Source organism: Mirounga angustirostris, unplaced genomic scaffold (assembly GCF_029215605.1).
Source record: "Mirounga angustirostris isolate CCGP_5_RB_7025 unplaced genomic scaffold, mMirAng1.0.hap1 SCAF_10, whole genome shotgun sequence".
Taxonomy (NCBI): Eukaryota; Metazoa; Chordata; class Mammalia; order Carnivora; family Phocidae; genus Mirounga; species Mirounga angustirostris.
Genome location: NW_026991718.1, coordinates 113,294,290 through 113,309,110, shown reverse-complemented (window position 1 = coordinate 113,309,110; position 14,821 = coordinate 113,294,290). Strand labels below are relative to the sequence as shown.

Genomic DNA, 14,821 nt, shown 5'->3' with positions numbered 1-14,821 from the left:
GGCACTTGGGGCTGAATTTCTGCTTAAATCCCCCCCAGACCCCAGCTCTGGTATCATAATAGAAGCCCATTGTGTAACAAGCTCTGCTGGGAGAAAACATGATGAGTCCGCGGCTCTATGAACCTCAAAACAAAAATAGAATTCTGAGAAACCCAAGGAGTCCCCTTGAGGAAGGAGGCCCCGAGTCACCCTCCGAAGGGTCAGGAGGAAGGCAGACAAAAGCTGCCTTCAGCAAGGGGCCAGGCAACCTCACTGGAGGATGGGGCCCAGCCCTCCTATGTTTGCTCTTAGAATCATGAGCTAGAACCACCACCACCCCTGCCCGCCCACCCCCCCCCCCCCAAGGCTGTCAAGGGGAATCCTGTGTGTGAGAACATGGGCGTTTAGGGTTGCAAATCCCCAACGAAGCATTTCGGATTAGGCGGTCTGAATTGAAAGGAGGAGACAGGAGGCTCTCTCGCCCTATTCTCATCTCTGAGCTGTTGACACTTCCTTGTTTGCACTTGTCAATCCAGCCGATGGCCTCTGTCACCGGTTTCCCCTCAGTGTGTGTGTGGGGGGGGGCAGGGGGGTTAGGAGGAAGGGAGGGAGGACCAGAGGGCGGATCCACAGGGGCCAAGCCTGGGCTCTAGAGTCTGGCTGCCTGAGCGCAGTTGGCTTGATCATTTCCTTGCTGTGTGATGTTGGGCTAGGGGCTTTCTCTCTCTGAGCCTCGGGGTCCTCCTGCATGGATTTGCTGTGAGGATTTGATGAGACGCTGAATAGAAGCTCTGAGCACCAAGCTTGGCACATGCCAAGTGCTTAATATGTGTGTGCTACTACGATTAATATGTATGTGTTATTTCCCCTTGATTTCTCAGTATGCTTTGCCTCTCTTTGGGAAGAGGGTGGGAATCAATATTTAAGAACTGAATAGTCATTAATCAGATAAGTAACAATGATTTAAATGACTTTTCATAAGCATTTCCCATGGACCTAGTGCATGCTAAACATATTGCAAATATTTTTTCACATACTCCTACAAACATCCTGCATGGTAAATATATTTTTTTTAAAGATTCTATTTACTGGGCACCTGGGTGGCTCAGTTGGTTAAGCAACTGCCTTCGGCTCAGGTCATATCCCAGGGTCCTGGGATCGAGCCCTGCATCCGGCTCCCCTGCTCAGCGGGAAGCCTGCTTCTCCCTCTCCCACTCCCCCTGCTTGTGTTCCCTCTCTCGCTGTCTCTCTGTCAAATAAATAAAAAGAAATAAATCTTTAAAAAATAAAAAAATAAAAGATTCTATTTATTTATTTGTCAGAGAGAGAGAGAGAGCACAAGCAGGGGGAGTGGCAGGCAGAGGGAGAAGCAGGCTCCCTGCTGAGCAGAGAACCAGATGCAGGGCTCGATCCCAGGACCCTGGGATCATGACCTGAGCTGAAGACAGACGCTTCACTGACTGAGCCGCCCAGGCGTCCTGTGGTAAATATATATATATATATATATATATATATATTTTTTAAGATTTTATTTATTTATTTGAGACAGAGAGAATGAGAGAGAGAGAGCACATGAGAGGGGGGAGGGTCAGAGGGAGAAGCAGACTCCCTGCCGAGCAGGGAGCCCGATGCGGGACTCGATCCAGGGACTCCAGGATCATGACCTGAGCCGAAGGCAGTCGCTTAACCAACTGAGCCACCCAGGCGCCCTGTGGTAAATATTTTTTATTTAAAAAATGTGTGCTAAAGTCTAACGTATGTAAGAAAAATGCACATAAGTGAACAGCTCAGTGAATTTTCACAAATTAAACACCTTCCCCACACCCAGCATGCAGATCAAGAACCAGAAGCCTGCCCGGAGCCCCTCCCAGTCACTAACGCTCTCCTCAAGGCTACCCACGGTCTTCATGTCTGACAGCATGGATTCCTTTTGCTGTTTTTGAGCTTCATATAAATGGGAGATGCAGCGTGTGCTCTTCCATGCCTGGCTTTGTTATGTGCCTGAGATGCACCCACGTGGTCATGTGTTGTTGTAGGTCATTTTCATGACCGTAGAGCATTCCCCTGGGTGACTGTCCCACAGTATTTACCCACTCTTTTTTTTTTTTTTTAAGATTTTCTTTATTTATTTGACAGAGAGAGACACAGCGAGAGCGGGAACACAAGCAGGGGGAGTGGGAGAGGGAGAAGCAGGCTCCCCGCCGAGCCAAGAGCCCGATGCGGGGCTCGATCCCAGGACCCTGGGATCATGACCTGAGCCGAAGGCTGACGCGTAACGACCGAGCCACCCAGGCGCCCCTTACCCACTTTTTTGATGGGCATTTGGGGTTTTTACTCAGGGACTATGAGGACCACTGCTGCTATGAGCAGTCTCGTCCACATCTCCTGGTGTCCACGGGCGCGTGCTTCTGTGGGGCGCCTGCTGGGGAATGGCGCTGCTATAGGGCACAGGCCAGGCCTATGTGGCGCTTTTGTAGATGCTGCCACCCAGACTTGTAAAGCGGCGGCGCACCTTACCTCCCACCAGCCGTGTCAAGCCTCCTGTTGCTCCACATCCTGGAAGGCCTCTATCCCCACTTTGCAGGTGATGGAGACTTGAAGGTAAAGTGCCTTGTCCCCAACACAGCCAGTGAGTCCTCAAACCAGATTCATCCACCACTCAACAACAGGCATTTGCTGAGCTCACACTCTGCCAGCCCCATGGGGGCCCATGGGGGCCAGGGGGTCCGCAGCCACTCTGAGGTACATGGTTCATACCCACATGCGACTTCTCATTGGGCTGACTCGAATTTGAACTCAGATCTGTTCAGTGCCAACATTTATGCTTTTCGACTCTGTCATCCTTTCCCTGCACTCCTTTGGAGCCTGGCAAAGCACTTGGCACATAGTAGGTACTCAACAAATACGGGCCGAATGAATGAGGGAATGGGAAATCTCAACAGGGCCTTCCCCGCATTGATGAGCAAATCTCGAGATGGGCTTCTGGCTGCAAATTACAGGAAAACACAGTGTTTTCTCTGGTATTTCTAGGCTGATGAGCAAACCCAGGCATATTTAGTCTTAGCATGGACCTTCATCAAGTCTGACTTCTGGAACCCTAACCTCAGGGCCCAGGAAGGGGGGCCTCTGTACCCTTCAGAGTTAGAGTTTATTATGGAACAGGAAAGACTCCACAGGGCCTATGGTAAAGGTTTTTGGGGGCAGTGGAAACCCTACTCTAAGGAAGACTTAAGGTCCCAAGGTGTGAAATCTCCTTCTGGATCAGTAGGTAGCCGGAGGATGCTCAAGTCTGGTACGCGGAGGGTTGGCTGGACTCATAGTTGGTTGAGTTTATGAGCAGAAGCCTGTTCTGTAAGGAGAAGAGGCAGGATCAGTCACCAGGGTGACGGCCCGTCCAGCCCCTGCAGGGGACTCTCATCCATCCATGCCAGCCAAGGGCCAGTGCCTGAGGCACTTGCATTAAAATTCTTTCCAAATGATAAGTAGTTATATCCTTCTTCCTTTTACTAGACTGTGAGCTCCGTGAAGGTGGGGACTGTATCTATCTGCAAATGGTGGGTGGTCTCAGGTTTGGGGCGGAGGCAGTGCTCCCTAAAGGACTGAGTGGTAATCTGGTAATCTGGAGGTTTGGGTGACTTCGCGGGGCACAGCCTGCTTGGTAGGGGTGCCCTCTGCTGTCCTAGCTCTCTCGGGGGACAGGAATGGTCATCATCATATGGTCCCCTCTAAGTGTTCTCAGAGCACATGCAGACGCCCCTCAGTAGGCCTCACTGGGAGCTCCACTGGGGCACCGCTTCCATTTGCCAATCCTGAGTCCTCCTCCCTGGCTGGATGCAGACACTCACCCATGAGGCTCTTCAGCAGTTTCACGTCCAGCTGTCTGAGGATTTCACCGATCAGAGGACACACCTGGGCCACCAGCACAGAGAGAAGGGTCAGGCCAGGGACTAAGGAAGAGAAAACTAGAGTCATAGCAAGAGCGGCTCCCTTGTATTGAGCGCGAACAGGATGCCATGCACAGCACTTTCATGTCTGCCGGAATCCTCATGATGACTCTGTGAGATAGGGGTTGTGGTGATTCCCATGCTACAGATGGGGACACTGAGGCACAGGGAGGCTGAGTCACTTGCCAAGGACACACAGCTAGTAGATGACAAAATTGAAATTTTTAATGGAAATTTTTCAGGTCCTGAAGCCCAAGATTGGAAGCTCTTTTCTGAATTGCCAGTATATATGTCCTGACCCTCAGACTCAAAAGATACCCTGGGGGACAATATTTTTCTCAAACTTACCTGACTTTCCACTAGGTGTGGGATAACTTTTGCCAGGTTCCCCCTGAAGTTACGGAGAAAATGTTTCATCTTTGGTGAGATATCTCTAGAAAGAGAAGTAGATGTACAGAACAGATAAATCCATGCAGTACCAGTGCCAGGTGCTGGGCATTGAGGGCACCTTACAAGTCATTTAATCCTCAGCCAGCACTATATAAAAGGCACTGCCGTCGGCAGTAGTTGAAGGGGCAACTTCAGAGAGGTGATGTGACTTAGGTCCCACAGCCAGTAAGTGCTGAATAGATTAGAACCAGGTCATTAGAGCTCCAGAGTTCAGTCCTTCCCCTGCACTGTCCTAGCCATGATGCCTGGCATGATTTAGGCATTTAGTGAACATCTGATGAGTAAATGAATGGATAGCCACTGAAGACCTAGCTGCTTTCAGCATTCTGGAATTACAGGGAGAAATCACACCCAAATCTTACCCTCAAGAGACTCATAGTCTGCTGAGTTGATAGATTTGGTCAGCTGGTATATAAATCTATTATTCTCTATTAATAAGCGCACCTTATAAATAGCTCAATTTTTTTTTCTGTCTTGTTCACGACTGTATCCCTAGCATCAAGCGTGCCATGTCTGGCTCATAGTAGGTTCTCAAACAATATTTGTTGAATGAATGAGTGATGAGGAGGAGTTCTAGAGAAGAAGGGAAGGGCATTCCAGGCAAAAGGATCAGCATGTGCAAAGGCACGGTGGCATGAAAATACATGGTGTGTTGATGGAGGGGTAGGTCCTTCAGCGGCACAAGAGGGCGAAGAGCTACAGAGTGGGACAGGTGAGAGGACAAGTGGGGTCCTGACTGACATCCAGGAGTTTGCTCTTCATTCAGAGGGCTTTGGAGAACCATTGGAGCGTTTGGAGCAGGAGCTAGGGAACATGACCACATTTCTGCGCTAGAAAGTTAATTCTGCTGCAGGGGGAGAATGGAGTGAAGGAGGTGAGGTCTGAGTCTGAGAAAGCCAGCTTGGCTCCTGCAGTGGTCCAGGAAGAGGTCTAGGAGCCAGGGTAGTAGCTGTGGGGATGGAGAAAGAGGAGGCAAGCAGGGGCTGCCAGTAGGTCATTGATGGGAACCAGTGAAGGTGGGCTGCAAGGCGGGGGGAAGAGGAAGAGTCTGGCTCCTGGGAGGGTGGCTGGGCTATCACTGGGATGCCGACTCAGGAAGAGAAGTAGATCATGGGGAAAGGGTGAGATCTGTGTTGGGCTCATCCAGGAAGTGGTGGAGATGTGTGGCCACAGCTAAGGCTAGGCAGGAAGGGGCTCAGCCCAGGGAAGGGCTGCTGGGACCTTACTCGGTTAGCACTGTCGTGTAGATGCTGCTTGGCTCCACAGAGCAACTGCCTATCACCAGATGCCTCCGGCCAAACTCGTCTTTCTCCAGCCAGAACTCCACAGCGAGGTTCATGCATGCGTGTGTCTTTATAATCTTGTTATTGAAAGGCCTGGGGACGAGAGAGAGAGGAGGAGGAGGGAAAGGGCAGGAGACAGAAGGAGGTGGAAACAGCCAACACAAAGGGAAGAGTGACTCTTTCAACAAACCAGCCCTGCCTGCTGACTCCTGCAGCCAGCCAGTGACCAAGGTGAAAATGCTATTAGGCAGAGTGACTTCTGAAAATCCTTTAGATAGACCAGCTTAGGGGCCTTTCGATATTTAGAAGTGGAGAGTTCATCTTATTTAAAAAATCTGTACCATTTAGCTGTGGTCTCCCTTTTGTTGGGGGCAGCTGATGGTAAAGGATAGTCTGAACAGATGGAGGGAAGGTGATGATATAATTAAAGTGTTTCTGTCTCTCTTTTTAAAATCAGTGTAATGAACTCACATAGGTTTAAATGAGCAAATGACCAGGGATTGCCACCCACATTTCAACTGAAGAAACTGGGGCTCACAGATGTGAAGTGACCTGCCCAAGGTCACACAGCAAGTGAGTTCAGAAACCAGGATTTGAACCAGGTTGGAGTCAGAAAGATCTAGGTTCCCCAAGTTGCCAAATTCTCCCCTCCCCCCAACTCCCGGATTCCCACTGAGGAGGAACAGCACCCCACCGACCCTGCTGCTGTATGACTTACAGTCTCAAGTCAATGTCAAATTCAAGTAAGATGTTTGCTGAGAACCACTCCTTATGGAAAGACGTCCGGATCCCACCGTAGTCTAACTGAATGTTGGTGATGTTGGCGCTGCAGAAGGAAAGAGTAGAGGCCATTCAAGTGTGAGGGAGCTCAGACGTCAAGGCCTCAGGCTGACGAAAAAGACTGGCATGCTGTTTATGAAAAGGGCTTGGCAGTTAGGTTTGGGTCAGATCCTTTTAAAGATGCTCAGAGGGCAAGAGCCACCTGCAGGAGCCCGGGGCTGCAAGTTGTCCCAGAGGACCCTTCACAGCTCCGCACAATGAACGTGTTCAACCCATAGCCAGCTGCAGACCCTGACTAGGGCTGTTCTCAGACCCAGCCACTGCCTCCTAGCACAGGGCCCCATAACCTGCCCAGGTGCCCAGGCCCAAGCCCCGGGAGCCTTGGCCTTCTCTCCATCCCTCACCTTCACATTCAACCCATCAGTGAATCATGCTGGCTCTGCTTACAAAATATACCCGGAATTTGGCAACTTCCGACTCCTTCTGTCCCTTTCACCTGGACCAGGTCACTTTCACTTCTTGCCTGGAGATGCTCTAGTTTCTCTCTGGGCTCCTTGCCATGAACTTGGCCTCCCTACAAACTATTCTCCATGTGGCAGCCAATAGGCAGCCCTATTACTTAACACTCTCCCTGGGTTTCTCACTGCTCTTGGAATAAAATCCGAACTCCATAGCATGGCCCCTAAGACCTGCAGGGTCTGGCCTCACCTGCCTCCACAGCCACACCCTTGCTCACCCAGCCACGGAGGACTTTTTCTCTTTCTCAGACACACCAGTCTCTTTCCTACCTCAGGGCCTTTGCACTTACTGCCCTTCTATGTCCTTCACGTAGTTTGCTTCCTTCTCTTCATTCTTCCTAGGGATTATCTCTTTAGAAAGCTCTTCCCAATCAGGCCCTCACTCTCACCCCTTACCTTGCTAAAGTTGTCTTTATAACGTATCCCTCTACGTGAAATTAGTGATTTACTTTTGTGACTTAACTCACTAACTTGGATGTAAGATCCAAAAAGGCAGTGACCATATGTCCCGTTCATAGCTGTATTCCAAGTACCCAGCCCAGATCCTGGTACACAGCAGGTGCGCAACGAATACTTGAACAACTATTAAGGGAGTGGAAGGAGGGAGGTGATTGTGGCTGCACACGTCCAGGGAAACCCTGCTGGCAAGTACCAGCGCTCATTAGAATGGCGAGAGTTAGGGGAGGAATGAGAGAGAAGGGAGCTCAAGGGCGCGGCAGGCTGGAGCTAGGGTGCTGACCTGGAGCAGTGGGGAGCCTGGGAGCTGAGGAGGCCCGGCCCTCCAGAGGAAGGAGTGGGACTGTAGGTGAGCAGCCCCGGGCCAGCTCTGCTGGGTTAATCGGAGCACCCAATGCCTATGCATCCACTATGTGCGACAGAGAAAGCTCCCAAGTCCCTGAGGCAGGGACAATTATTCCGCCCATTTCACTGATGAGGGCTTAAGGCTGAAGCTCAGAGACCTCAGACACCTTACCCAGAGTCACACAGCTATCAGGCAAGAGAGTGGTATTCAAATGTCCGACTCTAGTCCTGGGTTCCTTTGGCACCCCAGACGTTTAGCCAGGCTGTGCTCTGGTACCCATGTTATAGATGAGGCTGGAGTGCTCCAGCAAGGTTGGTGGCCGAACCAGGATTTAAATGCAGAAGCTTTATTCCTGGCTTTGCTTTCATTACCCTGTTATGCTGCCTCCCCAAATGACCCCTCATATTGGGCCCTCACTCATTTTTGTATTGGGCCTTTTATCCCCTCCTTCCAATCTTCCTGCTTTCTCTCTTCACAGCCTCCATGCCCTGAGCTCTGCCCTCTGACCCAGAGCTTTCTAGAGAGTCCCAGGGCCAGGGATGGGGTTCAGGGGCTCACCTGCTTTCTTGCTGATGCTGGAGGCTCATGCCGCTTATTAGCCAGCCCACCATCCCTGGGGCCATCTGCCCTGAGGCATTCAGACTGTCCATGAGGCGGAGGTTCTGGATTCGGCCCTCTGCGTTGTGCTTCATGAGGCCCTGGGCAATAACTGGAAATGGACAAGGGACCAATGACATTGCACAATGTCGTGGACGAGGTAGGGGGTTTGGAGTCAAGAGGCCTAGGTTGTGTGTGGGCTGGTGCATTCGCTTCTTGCTGAGTGATGGGTGCTTGTCAGCCCCCAACTCCACTCTTTACTCGGAAATCCGCATGCCTCATCTGGGAAATGGTGCTTTGCAGGGCTGAGGCGACACCCCTGCAGAGGGTCTGGCAGGCAAGAGCTGCTCAGACTAGATCTAATAGTGGAAAGCCCACCCGGTGCAGTCTCTGAGTCTGGACCACAGAACCTAACGTACAGCATGTACATCCCAATAAATGTTGCTTGAAGAGAACAACTAAGAAGAGAATGAATATAATTTTTCCCACACTGTACCCAGAATAAGCTGTAGGACTAAGCGGAGCTACCAGCAGAAAAGAATGAATTCCAAAAAGGAAAGGGATTTTCAAGTGCTGGGCATGCTGAAATCCTGCCTGTCTGGGTGCTAGGATTGGACCCAGCTCTGATGAATGTCTGAGCATACCACAGACACATTTATTTCCCTGACTTGACCCTCCCTGTGATCAGAACCTACACTGCAGGGCAGCAGAAACCATGGTTCCTCCTCACTCCCCTCCCTCCAGCTCCCAGACCCCCTTTCAGTATCCCATGTTTCTGTTGCCTGCCAATAAGAAAGTGTGTCTGGAGTCCTAGATCTGGGTTGAAATGCTACCACCTTCCTGGGTCTTGATTTTCTCATCTGTATAATGGGAACAATAATAATGCCCATCTCACAGGATTCTTGTGAGGAATATTGAGATAAGTTATCCAAAGATATTTGGTTAAATATCATTTATCCAAAAAAGAATATTATTGAGCATCTATTGGGTATCAGGCCTTGTGGCCAAAGACACAAACCAGTTTTCTGTCTAGTAAGAGAGACATACACTGACCAAATAGTTTCAAAGATAGAGTGATACTATAGGTATGCCTAGAACTCTTAGTAGTTCTTGGTTAATGATAACAACACTTGGATAATTGTGAGCAGTAGACACTAGTAGTTGCCAGTCCAATATCCATTTATCCACCCACCCATCCATCCATACATCCATCTACCCATTCACCTACTGATCCATCCACCTATCCTCTGTCCAGTATCCACCCATCTGTCTATCCATCCATCCACCCTCCCATCCATCTTCCATCTGTCCAAATATCTACCCATCTATTCATCTGTGTATCCATCCTCCCATCCATCCATCCTGTCATTCCCATCTGAACCCTGTTTTGATTCAGCCTCCTTCTCCAATTCCTAGTCCAGATGAGGCCTTTGATTATCTGAGCCATCATTGCCCAGTGACTCTTTCAGGTTTGAAGTGGGCATGTGACCCAAGTTGGCCTTATCAGACTAAACGGAAGATCTTATGTTTCATGTTTGAGGGGAAGTTTCTTTATTTGTCTCCTCCTGGGAGGGAGCAAGCCAGTCTGTCACTCTGTTGGTCACTGGCCACCATTTTCCTACCACACTGGGAACTAGCAGCCTGAGGATGAAACTATGATGATAGCAGAGCTAAAAAAAAAAAAGGATAAAATCCAACTCTGGATGGCACCTTTGAGTTGCTGATTGAATCAGACCTGGAGTTTGTCCTGCCTATGAGTTTTGGTTATATGAAATAACGTTTTTTTTCATCATTTAGGCCATATTGAGTTGGGTTTTCTGTTCTGTGCAGCTAAGTGCCCTAACTGATATGAGAGGTGGTTATAGTGATAAATATATTCACAGTTGAAAAAGCACTTGGCACATGCTTTTCCTCATTTGAATCTCCAGGGCAGCCCCATGAAATAGCATTCCAACTGCACTCATTGTAACCATGAGGATGCATGGGCCCCCGAATACACATGAATGTATTTCATAACCTAGATGGAATGGATACCTTTGTGGCAAACCATAAAATGCCAAGTTGTGTTGAGGGAAGTGGGAAACATTGATAATCTAAAAGATTTAAGAAATAGAAATAGTAATTGAAGATTTCATTCCCCAAAAGTTTTTGATCTATATGATTTTGGGGAAGAGTTTTACCAAACTTTATATAAAGAGATAATTGTGAAAGAAAATAAAAAAAGAAGAAGATGCCAAATTCATTTTATGAGGCTAGTGTAACTTGCCAAGCTTCCGGAACAGTACAGGGGAGGAAAGGTCCACGTCAATTTCATGTATGAAAAATCTGCTGAAGTCCTATAAAATTATTACCTAACAAATTGACTAGCCAGCCAATAGCACATTATAAAAATACATTACATTATAAAATATATTTTAGTATGATACATTATAAATACATTCTAATCATTATAAAGATAGTGCAATATGGATATATCATTCTAGTAAGTTACAAAAATATCATATTTATTCCAGAAATGCTGGGATGGGTTCAACAGACAAAAATCTGCTAATACAATTTATCACATTAACGGTTTAGAGGAAAAAATGGAGTAATTTTTAGATGCCGAAAAACATTTGTTAAAAGCCAGTACTGATTTATGATTAAGAAAAATTCAGAAAAAAAAGAAAAATTCAGAAAACCAGGACTATGGGGATTTCTTTAACATGATAAAAAAAGATTTCAAAAATCTGGAAAAAACTGAAAGATACACTAAGTTTCTAATGGGTAACCTCATATTGCAAAAATGTCAGTTCTCTCTAAATTAACAAATTCAGTGAAACCCAAATCAAATTTCCAAGTGATTTTTTTTTAAAGAACTCAGCACATTCTAAATAAAATTCAAGAAGAAAAATCAGATAAAATCGCATTTTACAAAGATGTAGCATTTAAAATCTTCTGCTGTTGGTGTAGAAATAGTGGTGTAGAAACACAGACACAGAATACAGAGCCCCAAAGGGAATCCACGTGCTTGGGAACTTGATCTTTCATAGATGGGTTGAGAAAACAGACTCCTTACACAGACGGAAGTGAAGCTGAGGCCGTGACTTACATGCATAAGCAACATAAAGGTGGCCTCCAGATGGGTTAAAATCCTGAACGTGAAGGGTAAAACGATAAAGCTATTAGGGACAACAAAGTAGAAGATGCCTGGGGTAGAGACAAGGGTTTACGACTCATCAGACACAAACCATGGGATGAAATTTTGATGAGTTTGAAAATCTTCCTGTTCGGCGAAGGACCTACAAACAAAGTTGATGACAGTTTGGGAGAAATGTTAGCACTGGTTAGACCTGATGAAGGACCAGCATCAAGAATAAGTTAACACTAGGGGCGCCTGGGTGGCTCAGTTGGTTAAGCAACTACGTTCAGCTCAGGTCATGATCCCAGGGTCCTGAGATTGAGCCCCGCGTTGGGCTCCCTGCTCAGCAGAGAGCCTGCTTCTCCCTCTCCCTCTGCCTGCCGCTTCCCCTGCTTGTGCTCTCTCTCTGTCAAGTAAATAAATAAAAAATCTTAAAAAGAAAAAAAGAATAAATTAACACTCAAATCAGAGAGGATAAAAAAACCCCTGGTAGGCAAAGAGAAACATGGACAAGAGATAAGGACAGGGAATTCAAAGAAGTCAAATGGCTAACAAAACTGGGATGAGATGCCCAAGCTTCCCACTGATCGGATGAAGTCAAGCTGAGACAAGCTGATATCACTCAAATGTACTTCAGGCTGGCAAAAAGGAGAAAGATAGTGCTACATACTGAATTGTGTACCTCCTCTGCCCCCAAATTGATATATTGAGGTTTTAGTCTCCAGTGGGACTGTATTTGGAGACAGGGCCTTGAAGGAGGTAAAGAGGGTTAAATGTGGTCATAAGGTTGGGGCCCTAATCCGATAAGACTGGTGTCCTTCTGGGGCGCCTGGGTGGCTCAGTTGGTTAGGCGACTGCCTTCGGCTCAGGTCATGATCCTGGAGTCCCGGGATCGAGTCCCGCATCGGGCTCCCTGCTCAGCAGAGAGTCTGCTTCTCCCCCTGACCCTCCCCACTCTCATGCTCTCTCTATCTCATTCTCTCTCTCAAATAAAATAAATAAAATCTTTAAAAAAAAAAAAAAGACTGGTGTCCTTCTAAGAAAAGAGAGAGATAGCAGGGTGTACTCTCTGTGCACACACAGAAGGAAGGCCCATGTGAGGACACAGGGAGAGGGCAGAGACCCACAAGCCAGAAGGAAGAGAGAAGAGGGGTTTCGTCAGAAACCGACCCTGTGGGCGTCTTGATTTTGAACTTCCAGCCTCCAGAACTGTGAGAAAAGAAATGTCTATTGTTTGAGCCCCCCAGCCTGTGGTATCTTGCTGTGGCCACTGGAGTAGACTGAGGCAGATGGATCCTCTCCAGTGTTGGGAAACAGGTGTGGGGAGACAGGTGTGCTCGTTTGTCGCTGGAGCGGGTATAGACCAGCACAGCCCTTCTAGAGAGCAATCTGGCAGTCGTTAGTTAAATTGAATTTGTACCCACCCTAAGGCCCAGTGACCCCGTTCACTTCTGGGTCTATCCCAGAGACATTCTTCCCTGTCCTTACAGGGCCACATGCAAGGATGTTCATCTCAGGGTAGCTTCTTTTTTTTTTTTTTTTTTTTAAAGATTTTATTTATTTATTTGACAGAGAGAGACACAGCGAGAGAGGGAACACAAGTAGGGGGAGTGGGAGAGGGAGAAGCAGGCTTCCCGCTGAGCAGAGAGCCCGATGCGGGGCTCGATCCCAGGACCCTGGGATCATGACCTGAGCCGAAGGCAGACGCTTAACCGACTGAGCCACCCAGGCGCCCCAGGGTAGCTTCTAATAGTGGGGACTTAGAGACGACACAGGTGTCCGTCCCTAGGGAAATGGCCAAACGGTGGTGAGTCCAATCTCATGGACTTCTCAGTACCAGCCTGAAGCAACAGATGTCAACAGCACAGTGTCCAATGAAAACAGTAAAAACCAACAAGATCCATATGGCAGTATCATCTACGCAAATCAAAACACTGTATATCAGGACATGAGGGTATATAAACACATGTGTTAAACACACCGCAGGGCCTGCTGAGGAAGTGGGGGTGGGAGTGAGAATAAGCAGTAAAGGGGAAAACGACAAAAAAACCCACAAGAGGGCCTTGCCATGATTCACTGTAATGATGACGTGCTATGAACTGGCATGTGATCAACTCAACCTCAGTTTTCTGTACTTGAGGTCTAAGAGAAAAAGGAAGAGAGGGAGTGACTGACCCGAGGTCACCCGGCAGGATGATGCCTTCCCCACCCACCCTGTGACCGTGGGCAGAGCACGGGCTGAGCTTACTTCTCGCCAGAGCTGGTTTGCTGTCCACGTGGGCCTTGGCCAGGCCACGCCAGGGCTCCTTGTGCAGTGCTGAGGGCACGGACAGCAAGCTGAGGAGGACCAGGAGCCTCCAGATTGGACACATCTTGGGTTCTGGGACCTGCGGGTGTCAAGAAAGGTCAGATGGTACCCAGGTGGGTGGTTACGGGGGTGGCTGCCTGAATGATGGACTCATGGTTTTCTGTCGGAGGGCGACACCAGGGTTAGCCCTGAGCATGCCGTTGGGGGGTGTCGTGATGGGCTCTGGCAGCTGCTGCTGGGCTTTGCTCACATGGTAAGGGCAGCAGGTGGAACCCTGGGGGGAGGGCCAGGGACCCAGAGGGAGGCCGTGTTGCTTGGATACGCCCAGTAGAGCCCACTGTTGGGTCATCCAGCAACAGTCCTCTCCTAGACCCTGCACAGGCTGGGTGGTGGGGATCCTTGGGGATCCTACAGTAAATGAATGAGGATGGCTAATTTCAGGCTTTCCAATTGGACTAGGACTTTCTTTTTTTCTTTTTCTTTTTTAAGATTTTATTTATTTATTTGACAGAGAGAGACACAGCGAGAGAGGGAACACAAGCAGGGGGAGAGGGAGAAGCAGGTTTCCCGCCGAGCAGGGAGCCCGATGTGGGGCTCGATCCCAGGACCCTGGGATCATGACCTGAGCCAAAGGCAGACGCTTAACGACTGAGGCACCCAGGCGCCCCTAGGACTTTCTTAAGGGCAAGATCATTTGCAGTGCCCACCATGATGCTTGCTTGCCAGAAATTAGTGTTAATGGATGTTTGTTGAGTGACTAAATGACTGAATACATGAATGAGTGAGAAAAGTTGATCTCTGAACCGCCTACCAAATTATAAGTTTCTGTAGGGCAGGGTGTGAGTCGAATTAATCCTCATGTGTCCAGGGCCTCCCAGGTTTACTGCATGGTAGTTAGCAATAAATATTTGTTAAATGATATGAATGAATGAATGAATGAATGAATGAATGAACAGTTGGATGGATGGTTTATGGATAAGATTTACAGGACGTAGACAGAGAGCCTTGAAGCCAAAGCGTTAGGTTTACTCCATTGCTC

At 48.4% G+C, this 14,821-nt stretch overlaps 1 protein-coding gene across 1 annotated transcript; it reads right to left on the bottom strand.

The window, feature by feature from the left end:
• Positions 1 to 3,293: 3,293 nt before the first annotated feature.
• On the bottom strand, positions 3,294 to 13,846 carry BPIFA3 (BPI fold containing family A member 3). Its single transcript, XM_045883859.1, has 7 exons — positions 13,723 to 13,846; positions 8,315 to 8,465; positions 6,375 to 6,482; positions 5,600 to 5,749; positions 4,272 to 4,356; positions 3,825 to 3,888; positions 3,294 to 3,328 (listed from the first exon to the last, which is right to left on the bottom strand). The coding sequence occupies exons 1-7, from the start codon at positions 13,844 to 13,846 to the stop codon at positions 3,294 to 3,296; spliced, it is 717 nt and encodes a 238-aa protein (XP_045739815.1).
• Positions 13,847 to 14,821: the final 975 nt, after the last annotated feature.

Coding starts and splice junctions, on each gene's coding strand:
- BPIFA3 (XM_045883859.1), bottom strand. CDS start 13,846: ATGTGTCCAATCTGGAGGCTCCTGGTCCTCCTCAGCTTGCTGTCCGTG. Junction 4,357..5,599: donor TACACGACAGTGCTAACCGA/GTAAGGTCCCAG, acceptor TTCTCTTTCTAG/AGATATCTCACCAAAGATGA. Junction 3,889..4,271: donor CACACCTAGTGGAAAGTCAG/GTAAGTTTGAGA, acceptor CTGGTGGCCCAG/GTGTGTCCTCTGATCGGTGA.